This window comes from Fusarium redolens (assembly GCF_020744475.1).
Source record: "Fusarium redolens strain MPI-CAGE-AT-0023 chromosome Unknown BKA55scaffold_18, whole genome shotgun sequence".
Classification (NCBI taxonomy): domain Eukaryota; kingdom Fungi; phylum Ascomycota; class Sordariomycetes; order Hypocreales; family Nectriaceae; genus Fusarium; species Fusarium redolens.
The window spans coordinates 352,565-375,402 of record NW_025763681.1 but is presented as its reverse complement, the minus strand read 5'-3'; the positions used below and the strand labels follow the sequence as shown (position 1 = coordinate 375,402).

Sequence of the window (22,838 nt, the reverse complement as noted above, 5' to 3'; positions counted from 1 at the left end):
GATTTGGCGTCAGTGAGCGCCTGATTCCAGGAGTCTAGGAAGCTGTCGGCAAACTTTTGAGCGAATTCCCGTTCAGGCCCAGTGGTGAACTGTTTCGCTGCTTCTTCAAATTTAGCGCAGAAGGCCTGAAACACCTTCAACTTGGCATTGTACTCCTCCGCACGGTCGCGTGCGAGCTTAGTGGCTGCTTCAATAAGGGAGACTGGTTGCTGTTCAGTAGTCGGGGCAGGGTCAGAGGAGGGGGCGGGATTGGCGAGCTGGGCCCCTTCCGTGGCCGCAGCAGTAGAGATCGCATTGAGAGGCGAAGACGGCGTTTGAGCTGTCCTCCCGAAGGCGGGCGGGACCCCAACAGGTCCATTCACGACAGCGGGGCTGTTTTGTAAGAGGGCAGTGCGGGCTCCTCGATTGAGATTGGCAGGAGTATGGATTCCCAGGTCAAAAGGGTCCGGGACAATAGGCGGACAGGAGGTGGCGGATGCCATCGCCGCCGCCGTGGGCTGCGCGAAGCGCAGGATTGTGGTTGTTGTGGTGCACTTGTTAAGAAGATTGGTGTAATTAGGGCTACTTTCTTAACATCTGCATGCCAAGAAAGTAAGATGACAAAGGAAGGTGATTAGCGGGAGTGTAGTTCCCCATATCAAAGGGGTCTAGGGTAGCCACGTTGTTAAACTCTACAGGGGTCAGCCGACGGAAATGCGACGCGTTTCGTGTTTTAGGTTTTCTAATTTCATGAGTGCGGTACGAGAAACACAGTGCGTTTCCATCGGGAGTGAATGAAGTCGGATGGGCCGGATGAGGTGAAACTGAAAAGATTTCAAAGGGCTAGAGGACAAGGCCATGAGGCGGAACGGGGAAAAATTGAGCCGATATTGAAATTTCATGAAATAAACTATACAGCACATGTTTTGGCTTGTGAGTATCTTCATTCCTGGCCAAATGCGGTGTAATTGAAAATTCAGATTTTGTATGGGAATATTGAAATTTTGGTGGTCCATTAAGTGGGGGTGTCCATTAAGTGGTCCTGGATGGTATTGGGGGTTGGCACTGAGGTGGAATCAGAGGTTTGAGGCCAGAATGGCAGAAGACGAGGACCGTGAGAAGCCTACTAAGTTACCAGTATTACCTAAAAAGGAAGGGGGAAATTTGTATGGTACATATTTGTACGTACAATAAAGTTGTACGTACGTACAGCGGCTAAAATACAGTACGTACGTACGTACATGTACAAGAAATTGCATCACTATTACCAACTGAAGTCCTTGAGTAGAAGAAAATCACCTCTCTTTTATCTCATAAGCTATATCTTTAGTTAGAATGAAAACCACACTCGTTGCCTGCCAAAGGCAGGGGTCATCATATCAGTTCCTGACCAATCGGGTTAACTCTCGCTGCACATCCTTAAATGATCTCACGGTGTCAACTACACTCTCCTCCAGTGTCCTGTACTTCAATCCCAACTCCTCCGTCGCCCGACTATTGTTAAACCCATAAACACCCTCCTTCGGGTACCCACCAGCCTCTCCCTCGCAGCTCGGCAGCGCATCTTGATACTCCGGGAACCACCTTCCAATGATCTTACAGATGTCTTGGTTGGTGAAGTATCCCTCTGTCAAAAGGTACCTTCTGTTTCCTCGCGCGGTAAGCTGAGCTTCCATGGCTTTCACGTGCGCCACAGCCAAATCCCGCACGTCGATCCAGAGGAAGAAAGACACACCTGTGTCTGGAATCTGCGATTTGTAGGCCCCCGAGATGAAGTTATAGATGCGCTGACTTGATATATTTATCTCGTCCAGACAAGAGAGAGGTTGAATGACGGGACCAAACGCTAGCGTTGGGCAGATTGTTGTGAGGGAGAAAGCGGGCTTCCGAGTATCCATCAAGTCCCAGGCAGCACGCTCGGCGAAGAGCTTACTGGCCCGGTACCCGTTCAATGTATTTTGAAAGGCGTCATCCATGGTAAGCGGGTTCCAGTCTGACTCGGTGTACGTGTGCTGTGGAATAGTGTTGGGCTTGTAGCTGTTCAGGATTGCAGCAAAGGAGGAGGTGAGGATCACGGTTTTGACTGATGGGGCGTGGTCGCAAACCGCTGTTAGTAAGGATGTGGTGCCGACAATGGACGGGTCCAGCAATTCTCGCTTGATGTCAGTCGCCGAATAATAGAAAGGTGAGGCGACATGCATGACGACGTCCAAGCTTGTGCTTGATTGAAGGCATTCATCGAAGGCTCCATGTGCGGTAAAGTCGGGGATGACACAAACGGCGATTTCGGCTTTAGTAGTATTTTTGTATCGTGCGAGTACTTGGTCACCTTTCTCCTTGCTGCGAACCGTAATCGTTATGGAATGTCCATTACTCAGGAGGGCATCAAGAATGTGGCTAGCAACAAAGCCATTGCCGCCCGTAAGGAGGACGCGAACCATTTTTCTGACACGTGAATCGAGTTAGACTTTCAGAGCGAGATCCTATCGTCTCCTGGACAAGCACATCATTTTATATGGACACACGTGGAGCTATCACAGGGCACGTGGGTGGTACTATCTGGTATTGCTTTTGATATGGCCAATCAGAGTTCGAGATGCAAAGTTCCGTGCATACTTCTGGTCAGTCGTGGGCGGGGTAATAGCGCCTCGATAGGCCAATTTTTACAGCCCAAGGGTGCAGAGTTTGGCATTCGAGTACCTGCCGAAGATGGGATACGTGACGACGAAGACGGTATAACTCATCTTGCCGATATCGTAAGCAAATTAAGCCTAGTCCTACAGTCCAAAATCAATTGTTGTACAATTGATTTATTTTACCCCGCTTTCCAGGGGGTAGACTTGATTTTTGACCAGGGATAGACTTGAATTTCGAAAATCGACTTTTTTAGCGTGGAGCAGATTCGACTTAGGTGGTTAACTTGGATTTCTAATTGGTGCCTGGTTACAGGTTCGCGCAAGGCAACACTTTACGTCAGCGCGTCAACAGCTTTTGTCACGATAAATGTAAAATTCAGCTAATACCGCATCAACTGAGTAAATTCGTTAGAGCCTGTGGATCCCATTAGCGTCAGCCTAGCCCAAATAGGAAGGTCATTACATGCGGCTCTTCCCCGCACATATCAGACGATCAGGCCGAAAATACTCAGACCTGGCATCTAATTAATCGCACACCACAATTTACATCGCAATTGAAGCTATCACCACATTTATTATATATAAAAATGTCCCCTGGAGCGAGATCTATCACTCCCCAAAGTTCTGGGGCCGGCCGACCGCCTAAACCCAAGAAACGTGGGCAGAAGGCAAAGCCAATCCAGGATCGGGTATATAAGGTTGCAAAACCGGTTTTTCGGAAGGAAGAGAGGCATTCGAAGGAAAGGCGGCTCGAGGTAGTGGTGTTCCTATATCATCATCGGGTTTTCGATCCTGACCACCCAAAATCGATCAATGGATATAGAAGACCGTTACAAAGCGAGGCTGCTGCTTACTTTCAAGTTAAGCAGACCACGATAAGCTCTTGGTGGAGAGAAGATATGCAGAACATAGAGAAAGAAAAACGAAGCTATTCGGTCCGGTGGCCTGATCTCGAGAAGCAATTGTTTGAAGAGTTTATCCAGCTGCGATTTCAACAGCGCGCTGTATCAACAGCATGGTTCCGAAAACGGGCAAAAGACATATTCAGATCATCAGTATCGTCAGAGGAACAAGCTGTATTATTTACATTTTCTAATGGCTGGTGGGCAGGCTTCAGGAAGCGATACAATATCGTCAAGCGTAGGGTTACAAAACGGGCTACTCAACAACCTGAAGCTTATCGCGAGATTTGTGGATCTTTCTGTAAGTTCATTAAGCGCGTACAACACGATCAACAATTATCGCCATTAAAACAGCAGTTATCGCCCAAAATGGATATTGAAAACATCCTTAATACGCCCCGAAGACGCTTTAAACAACGGTATACTTTAAATGTTGATGAGACGCCTATAACGTTCGAAATTGACTCCGGAGATACCTGGGCTTTACAGGGCTCCAAAACTATCTCGGTGAAGACTATCAGAAGTGGGTGGGAAAAGCGGCAGGCAACAGCGATTTTATATATCTTCGGTGACGGCGTTTGCCGGCTTGAACCTACGATCATATTTAAAGGTTCCCCAGGCGACAATTCCAGGATATTTCAAGATGAGGGTAATCAGTACGCTCCAGGGATCAAGGTGATATACAATGATCATGCATATAATAACGAAGACCTGATGGAAAACTGGTTAAAAGATGATATCCCGACCGTCAAATCAGCAACTGAGGACTTCCTTTTGGTGATGGATGCCGCCACTTTCCATCTTACGGATCGGGTCAAGGAGGAAGTCAGGAGACAGCTTGTGACTCCAGCTCTTATCCCGGCCGGCTGTACGAGCCTATTACAGCCGTTAGATACGACAATAAACAGGGTATTTAAACAATTCTATCGTGAGGAAATGGATATATACGAGCTAGAAGAAGAACGGAAAGGAAAAACTCAGTGGACCGTCAGCGAAAGAAGGATCATGACAACGTGGATTGTCTACAGAGCTTGGGAGAGGATAAAAAAAGAACAAGACATGATCAGAGACTCGTTCCTTCGATCAGGAATAACTACAAGACCAGACGGAAGTCAAGATCATCTTATTTCCATCAAAGGAATTGAAAATATCGACTTTTCAGGCTGGGAGAATGCTGGAGATATATCTATTAAGTCGGAAGAGCTTGTGGACCGGCTGTGTGACGAAGAGGAGCTTTCCTTCGGTCCTGACGAGGAATACGACCAAGATACCCTCATATTGGCACTGAGACGACTGAAAGTCGCCCAATTACGGCAATTGGCATCTTCAAACGGGCTGTCAACGAAGGGGAAGAAGTCTGACCTTATTGAACTGCTCAGAAGTCATTTAACTACTGTAGAAACAACTGAGGACTCAATTACAGTCCAAATTGACAGTCCTAGAGTTATATTTAGGGCAGAAGATAGTCATACTTGGTCCTGACCGTCAAATTGATCGTCAACCCAGAAAAAAGCCTCCCCTTCCTGCCACTCGCGATAACGGCCGAGTCTTTGGTCGAATTTCTTCCACCTTTTCCCTCTACGTTCAGGCTTACAAAAACACCATTTTCCCTTCTTTGGGACATCATCAACTAATTGACGACTTCTTATTCTAACCCAGCCGTAGTGAGTATCATTTTTCGTCAGGGAAATCCCTTCTTCTTGACCAGGCGAAGAGGGGAGTCGATAAACGAGGCGGTAGGTCTGTCCGATCGCGAAGCATTCATCGTCATCGAAATCTTCGGTTACATCTGTATATTGCGTCAAAGTCGTCAAAAAATGTCGTTCTTTCGCACACACATACAGACGATATCAATAAATGCATTCCCTAAATTAGAAGTCATAGCGACCGTAAGAAGTCGAGATATCAGCGAGGTACCAAGGAAATCCAAAGGAGGGTAAGGACAGTGGAGGTTGGGTTCGCAAATTGGTGGTAACCACATATAGTTAGAAACTGCGGGCCCATGCATTAGCTTGACCCCACAGGCTCTAACGAATTTACTCAGTTGATGCGGTAATTATTATTAAATCTTTTTAAAACTAACTTACCAGGCCATGGCGCTTGTGTCTACGAGGGAGCTAGGTCATTCTTACCCTGTATACCCTTTTACCTCTTTTTCTGAATATCAAATTGTTATATGCCATGGAAGCTATTAATTATTTCCTTATTGTCACGGGTCAGGCTCGGGAATACAGGTGAACAGGGAACGCTTTAGGCGGATAGGTTCTATTGCTACGGATAGGCACTGCCGGCAGGTCAGGCTCTATTGACAAGACGTAGCTCGAGGAGCTACGTTCGGGAGCTATCTGGCGGTCGGTCAAGATCTTCTGCGATAACGTATCGCCACGTGACTGAGATCCACTTGGCCTATCGGTCTAGGGTAACCTGGTCTGGTCTTGCGCTGTGACACTGTTGGGCTCTTAGGAGATAAGCTATAATATTATAGTTTAATAGCATAGCAACAACAAAAGCAAGTTTAGGGAATATTTAAATTAAGTAAATAGTTATATAAATAAAGATCGAACTATATTATTATAGTCGTTAAAATGGATCCATTTATAAAATTGTCCGAGTTTCCATTTGTAATTAAAGAAAAGAGAAAAAAATAAAGGGTAAGGGTTATAAAGTATGTAAAGAGTTAAGGTAAAGGTAAAGATAAAAAGGTTAGGGTTATAAAGTTAAAATGAGGATTAGGTAAAGAGGTAAGGGAGATATAAGGTTAAAATTAAAGTAAAATTAAGATTAAGAATAGGAAGAGAGAGTATAAGATAAAAAAGGGTATAATAATATAAAGAAAGAAAGAATTAAGAAAAATAAAGAGGTTAGTAAAAGATTAAATAAAAATAAAAAAATAAAGTAAAAGAAAGAATCTTTGTCTTAATTAGACTTTAATTGCTAGAGGACTTAAGGTTCTAATTAAAGACTTCTGAAATTCTTGTCTTATACTGCCTTTCCGTGGTGCGGTCATAACACCCTAGTGCTGTCACAGCTCGAGACCAGACTGGCCTACCCTAGACCACTCACAAGGTAGATCCGGATCACGTGGCGATACGTTATCGCAGAGACTTTGTTCACCGACCAGATAGTTCCTGAACGTAGCTCCTCGAGCTACGTCTTGTCAATAGAGCCTGACCTGCCTGCAGTGCCTATCCGTAGCAATAGATCATATTCCGCCTGGAGCGTTCCCCGTTCACCTGTATACCGAGCCCAGCCCGTGACAAGTGCTCCATACCAAAATCAATTCTACGTAGAATTCATTTGTTTTATATCAAACAACCCAGGGTAGAATTGAATTTTACAGGGGAGTAGAATTTAATTTCTAGACCCACCTAACAAGGGAGTAGGCTTGAATTTCGCAGGGGTAGGCTTCATTTATGCTAGGAGTAGACTTGATTTAAACCAGGGTCAATAATTAAATTAGTTACAGGACGCGTAGCTGGTGAGCAGACGCGACTACGCGTGATTAACGGCATATATTAACTAGTAATAACCTTTTAGATGGTTCATAGAGATCCTCCCCCTTCACCAAGACCGAGATATAAAGAGCATATGCCCAATCGCCGTATAACAAGTTTCTTTCCAATGAAGACAATGGGCCCTAGTAAGCAATCTCAATCATCCAACCCAATCCACCCATTCGTTATCCTTCCAGAATATCAACTTCTAGTATGCGAGTTATGCGGATTTGCAACCCTCCCCAACGAGGTGAACACACACCTCAGGACAAAACACAACGATATTGCTCTGGAATGCCGGCATAGATTGGTAGAGCAGGTCAAAGCAGTCCCAAATCTTCTCCAAGACCAGTCTAAGCTTCGACTACCACGCATACCGATTAAACCGATTTCTTGCCTTGCTGCACCGAGATTAGACGGGCTGAAGTGCCGGAAATGTGGCCGTATGTTCCGGCAAGCCCAAAAGATGGGGCGTCATTGTATGGAGGAGCACCTGTGGAAAAACCCAAGAGGAAGAGGAAGGCCGATATCAGGTCTGGAGCCATCTGCAGAATTACCATGGATCGAGGGCGTTGCCTGTCAACGGTTCTTCCCTTCTCGGGAAGGTAGTAGATGGTTCGAGGTCCTTCGAGAAAGTGGAAAATCGAAGAAGGGAGCAAGACTCGCAAAATCATCTCGGCCTGATTTGAGCCAAGATATCCGAAGTCTGAACTGTGAGGCGCGCGCCCATCTAAGCGATGTATTAGAGCGAGAGGAGAATTACTTTGACCGGATGAATCAGCCGCACATAAGTGCCAAGGACTTGGGCAGCAATGCTCTTGCGTCTACCGGCCTATGGCCAGAGAGAACTCAATGACTGGTCATCTTGGAGAACGCTCGACGTGATATCCTACGAGCAATGACGCGGTTACCAGATCGACATTCATTGATGTCAGACTATGTTATGGCACAAGGGTGCCGCCAGGGGGGTTTGTGTATTAAGAGCTCATACGTGGATGAACAGAAAATATCGTGTACCATGAGGGCATTAGACTTGGTGATAGAACGCTGCGAGAACACAGTCCGTTACACCAGTCGCACCCTCTTATGTTGGCTCTCAAGTCCGAAGCTTCATGTCTATCGCGAAACTCCATTCTGTCTTGTGGCGGAGTATGTATGTATGTATGTATGTATGTATATTTTTCGTCCGGGGGGTTATCGGCCCCGAAAGTCCCCTACTGGGGCACAGGACGTGCTGGGCTAGAGAAGTCGGAATCTATCTACACGCTATTTACAGAAATGCTATTGGCTACAAAGGATTAGTCATTCGCAACGCGAAATTAGTCTTCCGCTCAGCATCCGATTTCTGCAAACGCGTCAGTAGACCGCACTCTATCCAGCATATCATCGGCACGAATGGCGCATCCTATCGGGCCTGTTACCCGTCAGCGGGACGACAAGGCGGAGCTGGCATATCGCAGCCGCTTTTGGCCTGATATCAGGAGAGTGGAGATCAGTCTGTGTGTGTGCGGCAGCTCGAGACTACCTCAAGGTGGTCCCGGCCAGATGGAGGGCGTGGTGGCGCCCTTCGTCTGGCCGTGAGCATACGAGAGAGGAAGAAAAGGTAACAAAAGAAATGTGTGGAAGATAAAGAAAGAAAAAGAGTCGCGAGTGCTTCTCCAGTCGCGGTCGCCTAATAACGGGGGCAAATCTTTCCAAAGAACGCGCTGTCCTTGGACAGGTCGATATATTTGGTAAAGTCTTTTCCTATTGCTAGATTGACCGCTGCATTCGGTGAGGGTGCAAGCCTCATCCGATGATGCGGCGGTACCTTTCTGCAATAGAAGATGTGATCCGGTGCTTTGCGTCGGTTGCACGAGCAGACCAGGCGTGCATCGATGTGGTCAAATCTCTCGTGATATGCGGCGAAATCCCCGTGGAGGGATCTCGCTGCCAGCAGATGGTGCAAGGCCGCGCGCGGGAGCGAGAGCTCCGGCGGGCAACCTGTAGTCGCCTTGAGATTGAGTCTCTTATACTGCTCAGGGGCGGAGGTAGACCACCACGTCTCGAATGCTTCTTTCGGTTTCTGTCTTGCAATCCTTTGCAAGTATGTTAGTGTTGGCTGAGATTCCTCAGGTTCGGGGGCTGACGATTCTGCTTTGGCCAGTTTATCGGCCTGTTCGTTGCCAGGGATGTCAGTGTGTCCTGGCACCCAGCGTACCTGTGTGGCTCCATGCGATGCCGCTAGTGCCTGAAACTCGAGAAAGACGCCCTGAGAGGAGTCGGACGGTGTGCCTCGCAGGCACGTGGCGGCCTCGAGGTTGTCTAGGCAGACTATGATGTCTTGTGTTGCTGAATCTTGCAGGGTTAAGGCGGCTCTAAGGCCTTCCAGTGCTCCTGCAGCTTCGGCATCAAAGACCTCGGCAGGTCCAAGGCGACCTGATCCGCCGAGGACGGGGAAGTTGCCCTGGTGAATAGTAAAGCCGTAGCTGGCAGCTCCCTGAGAGGAGAGAGAGCCATCTGAGTATACGACTAGGGTGAGCGGGTCGAGTGACTGCATCCAACGGAGGAAAGCGTCGGCCGTTTCCTTCTTCGACGCTGTCTGCAGCGGTGGCATTTGTTCTTGGTTGAAGCATTGCTGGATGAGCTTCGGTCGCGCGCACGGCGCAAGGAGCTCATCTGTGCGTCGAAGACGTGTTCTGAAGCTGCACTCTGCCTGTGCTTGATATCTTCGCTTGATGAGGTCGTGGTAAGCAGGTTGGAGGGGCGGGCGCGTTCGACTCGCCAGAGGGTGAGCCTCGTCAAGCGATTTGAGTCGCGCAGAGAATCGGAGTCGCCGCGCTTCGAGGAGTTGAGCGACTGGCGGTATCCCACTTTCTCGGTGGAGAGCAGCAATAGGTGTTGTCTTCCAGACGGGAAGTATAGCTCTCATAGACTGGTTCATGGCCTTGGTCATTCTCTGTATGAGATGCTGGTTGCTTGACGATAGGTCTTTGGTGGGTTGATTCCATCGCGGTCTGGTTGTGCCCGGGTACCAGGCCTCGGCGCCGTAGAGTAGCACGGGCTCGACACATGCCCTGACAGCACTTCGTACGGCAGCCGGCAGCCGGCCGTGTTTCGTGTTGGTGAATCCTCGCAGATGGTAGGCCACGGCTTGCGCTTTCGCTGCCCACTTCTCTACATGGATTCGGAACGATAGCCTGCTGTCAAGCCAGATGCCCAGCCAGCGTACGGCTGACTCGGGATGTTTCTCGATATCTCCGTGACGTACCGCTGGGGCGGTCCTGAGTTTGCTGCGAGAGAAGTGTATGACTTCGGTCTTCTTCGAGTCGAAGGAGACGCCGTTTGTCGCGCCCCAGCGTACCATCTCGTCGATGGAACTGGATGCCATAGCGGCAGTTTCATCTACTGTATCGCCTACGGACAGGATGGCTGTATCGTCGGCATAGCCAAAGCGGCCTTGGGGGTTGTCCAATCGGTAGATGGGCTCTGTATAGAGCAGGAAAAGAATCGGCGATACAGGCGACCCCTGAGGGAGGCCGCATTGGAGAGGAGAGGAGGGTGTGAGGGTGTCTTGATATCTGACACGGGCCGAACGGCCACTCATGAAGGATCCAGCCCATCTAGCGAGATGGTCAGGCCATCCTTGTTCACGCAATCGCAGCACCAATCTGTTGCGCAAGACGGTGTCGAACGCGCCTTGGATGTCCATTGTGACCAGGGTGGCCACCTTTTTGCGAGCAAACGCCTCTTCGATATCATGGATCAGGGCGGTCACTAGGTCTGTTGCCGACCTTTTGGGGAGAGCCCCAGCTTGTTGTGGGTGAAGGACGCTGTAGTGAATAGCTGCCCATGCTAGACGGCGTGCGATCAGCCGTTCTAGACCCTTGCCGAGGCAGAAGAGCAGAGAGATAGGTCGCCAAGCCCGTGGCGACGTGAGATCTCGGCGTCCGGGTTTGGCGATCATGACCACTTCGGCCTCCCTAAATGGTTTCGGATGGTGGCCTACAGAGAGGCATCTCTCGAATAAGCGGCGGACGTGCGTCCCGATGATATGCCATACGGCTTTAAGAAGGTTAACGGTGATATTATCTGATCCTGGAGATGTATTGCCTGTGTGGAGGGTCGCATACTGTGCCTCGTCTAGGGAGATTTCGACGGGAAACGGGATCGGTCTAAGAGGAGAGACGAGCATCCAAGGGTCTTGGATGTCGTCGTCTGCCGTTCGTCGTTCCAGCGTGGCTTGTCGGAGAGCGTTAGCCTTATCTATCTGAGATTCGTAGACGACATCGTCAACCTGCAATGGTGGCGGCTGGAAGGGCCCTGGGGACTTCAGTCACCGAACGGCTTTGAAAACAGAGCTACTGTCGGAGAAGGTGTCGATGAGATTCCGCCAGTAGAGCCTTTTGGCTCGGCGGACTACGCGATGGAAGTCTCGTTTGGCGATTTGGACTTCCTCGTTGAAGCCGAGAGGGTAGAGTCTTCTGATGGCACGGAATGCCGCCGCGGCGCCGGCACACTCCTCAGTCCACCAAGGAGCAGTACGTGCGCCCTTCCGTGTAGGCCGGCCAGCTGCCTTTACTGCCGATGTTAGGAGATCCACGAGTGCAGAGGCAAGCTCATCAAGCTCGGATGGGGTTGAATCAGCTGTGGGGAGTCCAGCGGCTCCAAGCTCTACGATCTCAGCGAATCGTTTAAGCTCGTCATCTGTTGTCACCCGGACCCGGCCCGGTTGCATCGGGGCTAGTCCCGCATCGGGGAGGGTAAGGCTGAGTGTGAAGTGGTCAGAGCTAGTGGCAAGGTGATCTTCGACGGTAGCTTCAGCAAGTGGCATATTAGTAAAGGCAAGGTCGATCGTGTTGCCGTGTGGGTTTGTTGGAATATCTTGAGTGTTAAGTAGGTCGAGATCATTTCTGATGCCCAGTCTGCAATTTCTTGGCTACGGTTCGTCGCTTGTCCCGTCTGCCAAGTATCATGTCTGGCGTTAAAGTCGCCGGCGATAAGGCAGCGTTCCGGAACAGGCCATCGTATCAGTATGTTCAGGGCATCACTCTCGTTGTTCTGACGATAGAAGTTAACTATCGTCATGCCGTTGATTGTAAGCCATAGAATATCCCGAGTCTGAAAGGGCCGGATCTGATCAGCCAGGAGCCTTGGGTCTCGTCGGACACATGTCATGACTCTAGGCCGAGTGTCGTTACCGTCCCATGTCTCGACAGGTGTGAACTTGTCGTATGCGGGATGGGTTTTAGTCAGGGAGCGATGTACCGCTCATCTTGGGCTGTGTGGTAGGTATAGGGTAATTAGTACAACAGCCGGACAACCCTTAACGGGGACGTGAAGACTTGAGGTGGAGGTAGCAGTATACCTATCATTTCAATTTAAAAGATCGGATGATTTGAATTGATTGAAGGCGGCAGTTTATCAGATTGGTTGATTTGATCTTTATGTTCGATTGAGTGAATATATGGAGAGCGCTAACTAGGTGAGATGTTTCACGAGCAACGTTGTCTTCTATCTAATGGATGTGAGATGTCCTAGTTGCCGAGCGATCTATGCTTCAGGTGGAGAAAGAATAACCTGGGAATTAGATCCTAGTAATGAATGATTATAAAAACCCTGCAGGAGATTGCCACAGGAAGGAAAAAACCGTAGGTGCTTGCATTTCAACTTCTGCACAAAGCGTCCGTCGTCGGGTAGAAGGGCCGTCATTTAGCTGTAGAACAGTTCTCTAGCACTATGCTCCGACGGTCTTGAAGGAACTCAGGCACTTTGTAACGCATGGAGGCCCTGATCTAAGGGACTTAAGAGGGGCGTGCAGTGATTATGACTGTATGTTCACGAAGCTGACTGGTCACAGTTTCGCAGGTGTAGTCCCGACTCTAGAATGATTTCGAGCGCGAGTCTCTGGGTATCGATCCATCGTCGCCGATGGCCCATTGTGAACCGCAATCCCTCTCTAGCCGATAACAGCACGGGCGCCTTTCTTGCCCAAAATACCCCTCTCTTTGGGTTTTAAGCCATTGTTCCACCTTTCCTTGCTTTTCAGGAATCCAAACATGCCACCTGAGCTCTCATTCTTGTACTCGGCGGTATTATTGACATCCACCGATAGGGTCGCATGCTGGCGTGCCAACTCTGAGCAGCTACCACGCCCTCCCAGCGTCACATGAGCGCCCCCAGTAGTATTTGTGACTGGATTGTCCCGTGATAATGGGGTGGGCTGGTTTCGGAAGTTCTTCTGGTGCCGGAGGCAAGGGACCAGCATGGGACTGGCCTCATGAGTCGATATGGCCTGAGGAGCGTTGTCCGGGTCGGCTTGCGACTCATCATTAAGACTTTGGGCGGCTTTAGCGACGCTGTTGGGGTTAGCATAAGAGCTATAGGGCCAAAAGAATGAACCACCTCACTTGTTGTATGCAACCAAAGTATAGTCATACGGCCGAAAGTCGGTCTCAATTATCCGATGTAGCTCATCCTCGCGGATCTCCTTTTCGGTGATACCCTCTTTCTGCCGCTCTCTCAGCTTCGGGCGCCTTGCTCGGGCCTCGAGTGGTGAGGTTTCAAAGAGTAGTTCTTCAACCTCATAGGCGCCGTCGAAGTTGGTCTTATGGGAACAAGGAACAAAGATGGGCTCGATCCGCTTCTGCTCGAGAAGCTCAAAGTCGAAGACCTTGAAGAATTCGTCATTGGCGAAGCTGTCCCATGTCGATCCCATGCGAGTATTTCGGTTGGGGTCAAGGGCGGAGCCGACCGCATGGAGGCAGGCGAGCGACACTGGGGGGTGAGTGGCTGGGTACTGAGGGCTGGCGGCTAGGATTTGCGATCTGAGGGAGGCTTCCGAGTCACCATAAAAGGGTCTCTTTTATCAAGTCAGTCTTGCTTGCCTAGCGCGTGGAGAGGGCCGAGAGTACTTCCGGCTGTTTGGAAAGAGACGTGCTGCCATTTACACGTACCTTGTTGTAGATACACTCATAGAACAGGACACCCAGTGACCACCAATCCGCGCGGACATCGTATCCCTTTCCAGTATATACTTCGGGGGCAAGATAGGCCAGAGTACCGGATTTGCTCGTCAGAGTCTTGCCAGCCACGACGTCCTTGGCAACATTCTAGCTCATAGTTAGCAAAACGCACACGTCCGGGGCGGAGACAGCAGGAACATACAAAATCGGTCAAGTGGACGTGGCCATCGGCATCGAGAAGGACGTTGTCAGGCTTGATATCTCTGTGGATAATGCTCTGACTGTGGATATATCTCAGGGCACACCCCAGCTCTGCGATCCAGAACTTAATCGCCTCCTCGGTGAAGGTCTTTCTGGAGATGTGGAATCGCAAATCACCGCCGGTCATGAAGTCGAATACAAGGTAGCTATCGCTGCGGGGTAAGCCACAAGCATGACACTCGTCGGCATGGTATTCAGTTGGGGCCGTACATATACTCAATATCCTGGAAGCTGTACCTCAAGTTGCAGATGAAGGGGTGGTTGAGGTATTCGAGCATCCGCCGTTCGCGGATGATATTTTGTACGCTCTCGTATCTTACGGCTGCAGTTACGGCATGGCGGTCAGCGTAGGGCTAAATAGTTTCCACAGCCTAGGAGACGTGGCTTTGAGGCAGAGAGAGGGTATGCTATCAAGACGCGAACCGTGGGACAAGAGTCGGGGAGACTGGTGGAACAGATATAAGTGCAAGTCAATGGCATACCATTATCCTTACGGATGTACTTGAGGGCAAAGTAGAGGTTGGTGTCCCTGCGCTTGACGAGGCGTACCTTTCCAAAAGAGCCTCGACCGACAACTCTCAACAAGCGAAAGTGTTTCAGGCTGACTGCGGTGGTGAGCGTCAGCATGCGATTTTAAACGAAGACAGTTGTGATCTGGCAGTCTCATTGCTGCGATGGCACAAATGGCCGCGCACGAGGACGGCAAGGACGCCGCACCATGCAGGATAGACAGAGGGTGTGTGGGACTTGCGGAGAATGGCGCGGGGGATTTTATGTACCTTCACCATTCAGGTCGACAGGCTTTCCCTGGCCGTTACCCATTGTGGCTGTCTCGGTGCGGAGGGCGACGTAGAATTATGGTAATTGGAAGGGGCCCTGCCTAGTCGAATAAAGGAATATGGGAAACGCTTAGGAGCACGATCCTTAATAGGTCCTGAGTATTCTTTTAGGCCGTCGAAATCGGGAGCCTTTATACAGTACACCCTGGTTGGTCGTTGCCAAAGTGTTGTTCAATTTTTGACTTGACTAGCAGATATTAGAAGCCAAGTTCTTTCGAGTTCAAGTCTCTGCCGCTCACTGGCGCTATTGTTCAAGCTCCATACTCCACGAGTAGCGTCCCCACTTTTACAACCGCCAATAATATGGAATAGTGGCTGGGGCATAATGTGGACATACGACCGTACGAAAATATATGCTCGCAATTGGATAAAGATTGCCGTATCTCTGTCCCTCGGCCACGGAAGTTCCCGTGTGGCAGCCATTATCCATTTAGTCGGCTAGCCCTGAGAGATGATCACAATCTAAGGGGTCAGACGAATCAACACATATTTATCAACTGATACATACTTCAAGGGCTATTTCGTTAGTCGGTATGATCCTTCAGCAATCTTGCAACGCTTAACCCCACGTACAACAAAGTGACAAGTCCTTGCTTCAATATAGAGTCACAGCACTTGTTGCCCCTCTGTAACTGCTCGACTTTTATTGTAGGTAGGTGAGTTTATCCCTTGAGTTGTGTTGAGCCTCCTGCCAGGTCACAGCAGGGGGTTACAGCCAATTAAAATGCGTCAATCAAAAGATACCTGTCGCCCCCCTATTTCAGCCTGTGATAGAAGTACCAGCAATCTCTCGAGCTACAAATCGCTACATCACACTGCTCACGTTCCCAATCTATCAAGTGGTTCCACCCATGTACCTCCTAGAAGATGGTGGGCATGTGGGGCCTGGTACGGCCGGGAGGTTCAACACAACTCAAGGGATAGATCAGTGATCATAGGGCTTATCTGTACACATTCGATGTATACAGCCTGGTTAGCATATCTTAATTACTTAGACTCCCCTGTTGTGACCGCTCTCCAGGGCTATGCCGACTAAAGGGATAAAGCATTGACATTGCAGCATCAAGACCCCAGTCTCGACTATTTATCCAGCTTAATTTGGTCTCGGTCTCCACGATGCCTATGGCAAGAAATGATTCCCTAACAGCGAGGTGTTCCTCCGGGCCGCGTCCACTTGGTGCTACGAGTCGTTCGCCTTGTCACCGGCGGCTTCACACCACACATCGCTTGAGGGTCTTAAGATTCGGGGAAGAAAAGAGCAGGACCTATCATGCCACGAACTCCGGCAGGAAGTGCGACCCCGTTGACGTACCGTCGTGCCGTCATTCGATATGAATATAAGTACGAAGCGGGTGAATGCGGGTGTCTCAGTATGTATCTGCAGCTACGAAGGGAAACGTATGCTGCAGTGGCTAACATCACTCAAGGTGGAAAGCCCAGCAGAGGGTTTCATGATGCTAGCACCGGAACAGGGCTTCGGGCAAGCAAGCTCGGAAATAATATCCCCGGTGACAGGGTGCCTCTGAAGCTCGGGCTGTGCTGGAAGAGGGGCCCAAGAACCGTGACAACTCTAATAGTGAAAATCCGTGGATTCGGGCGGGTGAGGTCCAGGAACCATGCGATTCCCCGCTCTTGATCTACATAGGGGTCGTGACGCCACGCCGACTCTCCAAACCCACCGATCCCAGTGCCGTGCGCCTCTGTTGAAAGCTCCACCAGTGCCCATACACTTCAGGCAGGATCTGGGGATGGGGTGGGAGGATCGAAGGGCTTGATCTCTAACAGGGCACTTTGCATGGCCTTTCCTCATCATCCGGCTCGTCATCAAGGAATCAGTGACTTCTGTATACAGGATGGCTGTATCAGGAAACAAAGGAAGTTGCCGCTTATCCACGGGGCAAAAAGCATGTGGGTGAGGTGTGCATAATAGTGGAACATGGCTGCGAGCCGGGGGTGCCCTCCATCAAGCCAGGCCCTGGCATCCTGAATGATTGCGGGCTGGGAATCCCCACCAGGAACTGCGTCCGCAACCACGGATCCTCCGATCCATTCAACTCTCCTGTACAAAATTGTTTACCCGCAGCTGTTACAGTAGGAGGTAAGAAGTATTCGACCCCTCTAGCGTCCGAAGAAGGGGCCTGACCTAAAAAAGAACTTTTTATACAGCTATTTATACACACAGTCTGGGTCAAAAGTGTCAGGTTGAGATTGCTCCATGTTCTTTCGCCATACTGACTGAATTTTATTATCATCACGGATTATGAAGGTGGTAGCGCCGCTTGGAGCTACTTAATAGGGCTAGAAAGCGAACTGGTGTTAGAGGGAGTCGAATACTTCTTGCCCTTGAGATCCGGGCGTGTGATGGAAGGTTCATCCTGTAGTGGCGTTTTGGCACCTACACCCTAGCACCATATTCGGCGGCACTAAAATAGCAACGCAAACCTCCCGTTTTGCGCTAGACTTGAGCTAGTAGGGGTTACTGCCAGAGCCGAATCCGCTCCATTCAGGTTTTGCTCACATAGCGGGTGAAAAGCGAGGACAACAGCTCAGCTAAAAACGATAGCGCAGCTGAGAAGACGAGCTGTCTCGCCTTCGATGTCAATTCCCCCGTTGTAGCTGCGGGCGATATCCATTAATTATGATTCAAGAGCCGAGGAAAGCCTTGAACCTGGTGGATAAATGTCTCTGTTGCCCCACACAATCGTCCAAACGCATGCATTCTCTCCCTTAGCGCGGTACAACACTCTAGTCACTCCTACCCCAGCAACATTTGCTGGGGTGCTATACCATACAATGCAGAAAGAGACATCCACGACGGTGGCTCCAACAGAGGATAATCTGGGTCAGTGACGCAGGCTACGCACTTGGCAGCCTTGAACGCAAGAATTGCCTGATTGCCAAGCCCCACAAGAGAAGATACGGCAGCTAAGGGCCCGCCTGATCGGCTTCCAGCATGGCTCGTTGCAGAATTATTCGTCCTTGTGCCAAGACCTACACACAGATGATACAGAACAATGACGGCCACCATGCTAGCTATTCGGAAATGCCATCATTCCTGGCGAATTTTGCCATCACAATGACATCCGCTCGATGGCGTTGGGACATTAGCTATTCGCATTTCCTCTCTTCAGCTAAAATTGCAGGTTTGTCAATGCAGCGGCTGCATCTCTGACTTTGCCCCGTAAGCTGCTTCGCATTGATTAGAGCAGAGAGAGCGTGGCGCCGGACGCGGAAACTTGAGCCTTACGATATCTTCCACAAATTCCGGAACCGTGCTTGATCGGTGCTGTTTGTTGCTTGGTCCCTCATGCCATCCTCACCACCATGTCCAATTCCCCTTCTTCCAACGCCCTCCACCTAGCTCAAGTTCCTGGATCCCCAGTTCCCGCCCAAAGTTGACCCAGTCCGTTGGGACGGCCAGCCTGACCGGTGCCGGCACCGACAGCGTAAGCCTGGGGCATGATTTTAAATTACCGTTGGGGCTGGCATGGCTCTTAGAGGCTGATCTTAATTTCTGCAACCCCTGTGCCGACCCCCTTGTAGCAATACCCACCCGGGAACTTCCGCAGTGGCGAGATATAAACGCCAATCCTTATCGAATTGCCCCAATTTCTATCTCAATATTACCTAAGGGCAATTGATAGGGACGCATCAAGAATTGATAGGGGCGCATCGTCCTTAGGGACGCTCCAGCTTTGCAGCCTCTGATTCGTCAGTCACTTTTTTGTTAGTGCAGGCAGGATTCTGCCAACGCTCCCGAAGTACCCGACCTTAGCTCTATTTAATCTAAATAAGCAGATGATCAAACATCAGTCTCTCAACCATCAATCATAATATCACTCGTCATGCTGCAATCGGAGTCACCTTCTAGCTCAGAGAGCGATTCAAGACGTCACGCTCGAAGCCCCAGTCCTAGCTGCGGAACAGCGACGAAGAGGTTCTTCCTTCAATCACGGTAAGAGAAAAAGTAGATAGTTGCTCTAAGCGGAATGATTCTAATTCTGTAGAGTAAATCATACTTATCGTACTAACACATTTGCGCAATCCATTCTTAGAGAATATCAACGGTATACCGGTAGTTGCTTCTAGGCTGGGAAGTACTGTTGGGATAATTGGAAGCCTCCGCCTGACTTCAGGATTATACTTCAAAGTCCTAGATGGAATCACATAGGATATAAACCCCTAGAGATCTCACCATGTTAATAAGAATATTCAACTTAATTTTACCAAGCACACCCAGCATCTCTGCGCAATTCAACAACAAGAGCTACGGTTGTTAGGAGAGCTGGCTTCACCGCCTTTATGCTGAAGTATTTATGGGTCTTGAAAAGTTGGGCCAATCGGATGTTATAAAAGCTGGAGCGTCCCTAAGGACGATGCGCCCCTATCAATTCTTGATGCGTCCCTATCAATTGCCTACCTAAGACTTAACCCTAAAGTTAAATACATTATAATTAATATTTAACTTGAGCTACTTATATTTAATAAACTTATAGTGATAACAATAATTTATAAGAAAAGAGATATTATGAAACTAGTGAAGTAAAAAAATCCTATAAATTAAGACTGAGTGCCGGACAAGTTGGATTCTCTCTACCAACATCACCAAACCTCATCATTTCCACTGTATACATCCCTGTACGTGGTCCACACAACTGCCGCTTCCACTCCAGCATCAAGATTTACGGCACTGACTAAACAAATACATCAAACAACCTCCTTGCCAACCTCAACCAGGATAATCTCAAGTGCATTTCAGCTGTTTCAAACCCCTGTTTCTATCCCACAAACTTCCAGCCACTATCACAATCACAAACAATCACAATCAGAGCGGGGCATGTTAATTACACAGTAGCCTTGCACTTATTCGCACATTATTTATTGATCCTTGCTGATAGCTTATGTTCTTGTTCGAAAAGAGCTAGGCAGTTTCACAATACATCACATCACACCCCAGATACGGTCCGTGCACTATATTTGTAGATGCTGATTTCTCTAATCTACCCTTAATTAACAATATCGGAGATGGAACCTCGGTCCCCGATGTCGATATACTGCGTTAGATCATCATGCTGTGTTCTTGGACCAGGTCAACGCTCCAACTGTAATGTCACTATAACCATCGAGCATCAAATCACACGTAATGAGTTTGTTGGTTCTCGTATGAATGAGCTGATATGTTTATTCGATGAGCTTTTCCTTCATCAACTGTGAATAAAATCAACGGAGGCCGATGCCAAACAGACGATATTGAAATGCCGAAGTTGTGAGACTCGATAAGAATAACTGTTGTCAAGTTTGAAGTATGATGTCACTGATGCCTAGGCCCCAGGGTCCAGGATCCAGAACACAGTCTTGACCTGCTATCTCTTTGAGTGCCACAGCCCTTCAGTAGGTATCTCGACCCACTTGACCCCACGTACAAGAAGGTGACAAAAGCTTCGCCGCAAGCGCAGTTGAAAGGACTGTCTTCTCCTGTAACTGGGCTACCTCTTTTGCGGTATAGCCATCTAATTCAGCAATTTCAATTGGCTGACAACCCTCTATAGCGGCTTGAGCACAAGTTGGCCTGTAGCGGCTGATTTACTTACTTTGATTGGTTATATATCCCTGTTGTGACGCTCCTGAAGGGCTGTGGCACTCAAAGAGTTACCATTTTGGGCACGGCGCAGCGTAGCCGAGGTCTTCACTCAGTAAATGGCAGTGAAGATAAGCACCTTTAGCAGAGAGCAGAAACGGCTTCCCGGATCTTTTGGGCTTTCATTAGTTTGAAACAGAAAAATTAAATACCCATGAAAGCGAATTGGAGTTTAGCTGATCCCTGTCTCTAAGAAGTTGGTGTATAATCTGCCAAGGGTAGCTTTCGTTATTATAATCTGATCCCCTCGCCCAGTCGCTTGATAATCTTGAATTTTCATGTAGAACGCTGGGTTTTAGCCAAGCCAGTCACCCAAGCCCACAGAACCGATTACCACGAATCCAGCGAGTGGCTGAGCCGATAACAATCCAAATCCGGATCATTGAACCGTCTCCTACACACCTCCTCGCCCAGAGAAGATCACCAGAGAGCTCCAAGTGGCGGAACAACAAAGCCCATAATACATGAGCCATGGCCTTCACAGATGCCACAGAAGACGCTGGCTACTTTAGGACGTCTTCTTTCTTTGGGTATAATGAGCTTGGAGTGGAGCAATCTTCTTTTGACCTTGCATGGCAAGATATACCAGATGGCCTACTTCCATGGTATTGGGTTGCTTCCTCTTCTGGATCTCTCACCACGAACTCCACGGGCTGTCAAGGCTCACATCCCTCAACGCCAGACTTCCAACAGCCCAGTAATACTAAAATTCCTAACAGCCTCTTGGACAAAACTGGCTTTGGTAGTGTGCAACCATCATTCGCATCATACACAGTCCAGCAGTCTTCTGAATTCATTTATCCCATACAAGAGACTCCCACGGCCGAGAACATTACACCAAACTTTAGCGAAAACCACGACAGTCAAGGAAGTCTAGATTCCTTGAAAGCGTCAGATCTAAACCGCGCTCACTCGGCGCTGGAGCCGTACAAGAAGGAAGCACGTGGGAGAAAGCCCAGACAAAGACAGCCGCTTTGCGACACAAAGAGTCCACGAGAAAGGAGAACGCAGTTGAATAATGCTAAGAATAGACAGTATCTGAACGCTTTGGAACGAAACCGACACGCTGCTGCCAAGTGTCGTGCTCGCAAGCAGGATCAAGAAAACGCTTTGGCCTCTGAGGTGGAAGTATTGGAAGGTCGGCATCAGCAACTCTCTTCTTGCTATAACGACCTCATTGAGCAAATTTATCACCTCAAGTCAGAGATTTTGAGACATAGCGACTGCGACTGCGCTCTCATTCACCAATATATTAGGAGTGAAGCACACAAATCAGTGGATGTCCTGATGATAAATACGTCTTCTTCCAACGACACGGACACCACAATCCCATCGAGTGATGGCATTGGTGGCAACGATAATTCCCAAGGAGGGTTAATGGAGTTATATAGTCTAACACAGGGCTATACAACCATGTTCTCGGGCGCATCATGGCTTTGACACCATTATTGTCCAAAACGCAAGGCAGGGTCTTGTGGTTGGTTGAACAGGGGACGCAGTATTTTCCTTGAGGAATCAAATTAAAGAGTGCATCTGTCGTCTTTGTCTGGGTAAGAAAAACGAAAAAGAAAAAACACGTATTTGGAGCGTTGTATTTCATGTTACGCATTTAGGCTTAGTCCTGTTTTCAGAGACAAGAATAAGAAATCCTGCAATATACGCGAAGTGGGGACAGGCTGAAGAGGGAACTGTTTCACATGCCTGACGATTTGTAGTCTTTCTGGGTTTGGCTGGATGCAGGATTGTCCTTCCCCGCCAACCAAGCATCATAGCGTGTAGTTGCCCATCTAGTTTAACACTTCTGCAAACTGCGTCACCCTATTCCCCGCATTCCGATCCAATGGCTACGCAATTCTAAAGGCTGAAGAAAGAGTGAAAGATAGTTTTTCTCTTCAACATGTGTAACGGCAATGGCACATGTGAATTATGTCAATCGAAAACCCTTTGTGAGTCATGGGTGGCATTTGTAAGGGCTGAGGAGAACATGTTCCGAGACCACGATTAGAGACTACGATCAGAGGCTTGTGATACAATGTCACTGTGACAGCGTCATAAGAGCATTGGCAAAAGCCTCCTAAAGCGGAGAAAAGCGAGAGGATTCTGATGGCCGAGAGAACAAGAATAACAAATCGACGCTAACGTGTA

At 49.0% G+C, this 22,838-nt stretch overlaps 7 protein-coding genes across 7 annotated transcripts; 3 read left to right on the top strand and 4 right to left on the bottom strand.

The window, feature by feature from the left end:
- Positions 1-1,265: 1,265 nt before the first annotated feature.
- Positions 1,266-2,446, bottom strand: BKA55DRAFT_580267 (uncharacterized protein). Its single transcript, XM_046193945.1, has one exon. It carries the CDS (start codon positions 2,418-2,420, stop codon positions 1,359-1,361), a length of 1,062 nt encoding a protein of 353 aa, XP_046044172.1. The 5' UTR covers positions 2,421-2,446; the 3' UTR covers positions 1,266-1,358.
- Positions 2,447-7,008: 4,562 nt separating this feature from the next.
- BKA55DRAFT_709509 (uncharacterized protein) lies at positions 7,009-8,507 on the top strand. The gene has a single exon (XM_046200762.1). It carries the CDS (start codon positions 7,055-7,057, stop codon positions 7,865-7,867), a length of 813 nt encoding a protein of 270 aa, XP_046044171.1. The 5' UTR covers positions 7,009-7,054; the 3' UTR covers positions 7,868-8,507.
- A 4,442-nt stretch (positions 8,508-12,949) lies between these two features.
- Positions 12,950-15,038, bottom strand: BKA55DRAFT_523160 (kinase-like domain-containing protein; the record flags this gene model as incomplete). The annotated part of the gene is made up of 6 exons (XM_046188625.1): positions 12,950-13,349; positions 13,401-13,852; positions 13,947-14,102; positions 14,158-14,447; positions 14,699-14,821; positions 14,996-15,038. The coding sequence occupies 6 exons, from the start codon at positions 15,036-15,038 to the stop codon at positions 12,950-12,952; spliced, it is 1,464 nt and encodes a 487-aa protein (XP_046044170.1).
- A 2,970-nt stretch (positions 15,039-18,008) lies between these two features.
- BKA55DRAFT_544309 (uncharacterized protein) lies at positions 18,009-18,637 on the top strand (the record flags this gene model as incomplete). The annotated part of the gene is made up of 3 exons (XM_046190694.1): positions 18,009-18,198; positions 18,260-18,501; positions 18,599-18,637. 3 exons carry the CDS (start codon positions 18,009-18,011, stop codon positions 18,635-18,637), a joined length of 471 nt encoding a protein of 156 aa, XP_046044169.1.
- Positions 18,638-20,443: 1,806 nt separating this feature from the next.
- Positions 20,444-20,686, bottom strand: BKA55DRAFT_522641 (uncharacterized protein; the record flags this gene model as incomplete). Its single annotated transcript, XM_046188596.1, has 2 exons — positions 20,444-20,565; positions 20,647-20,686. Coding segments are annotated over 2 exons (162 nt in total), but the record flags the coding sequence as incomplete, so codon positions are not given.
- Positions 20,687-20,969: 283 nt separating this feature from the next.
- BKA55DRAFT_580234 (uncharacterized protein) lies at positions 20,970-21,513 on the bottom strand. Its single transcript, XM_046193944.1, has one exon. It carries the CDS (start codon positions 21,164-21,166, stop codon positions 21,002-21,004), a length of 165 nt encoding a protein of 54 aa, XP_046044167.1. The 5' UTR covers positions 21,167-21,513; the 3' UTR covers positions 20,970-21,001.
- On the top strand, positions 20,970-22,324 carry BKA55DRAFT_652958 (uncharacterized protein). The gene has a single exon (XM_046197360.1). It carries the CDS (start codon positions 21,165-21,167, stop codon positions 22,131-22,133), a length of 969 nt encoding a protein of 322 aa, XP_046044166.1. The 5' UTR covers positions 20,970-21,164; the 3' UTR covers positions 22,134-22,324.
- The last annotated feature ends 514 nt before the right edge of the window (positions 22,325-22,838 follow it).

Bases quoted from the DNA above. Each gene is read 5' to 3' on its own strand.
- BKA55DRAFT_580234 (XM_046193944.1), bottom strand. From the start codon at position 21,166: ATGGCTCATGTATTATGGGCTTTGTTGTTCCGCCACTTGGAGCTCTCT.
- BKA55DRAFT_709509 (XM_046200762.1), top strand. From the start codon at position 7,055: ATGGTTCATAGAGATCCTCCCCCTTCACCAAGACCGAGATATAAAGAG.
- BKA55DRAFT_580267 (XM_046193945.1), bottom strand. From the start codon at position 2,420: ATGGTTCGCGTCCTCCTTACGGGCGGCAATGGCTTTGTTGCTAGCCAC.
- BKA55DRAFT_652958 (XM_046197360.1), top strand. From the start codon at position 21,165: ATGGCCTTCACAGATGCCACAGAAGACGCTGGCTACTTTAGGACGTCT.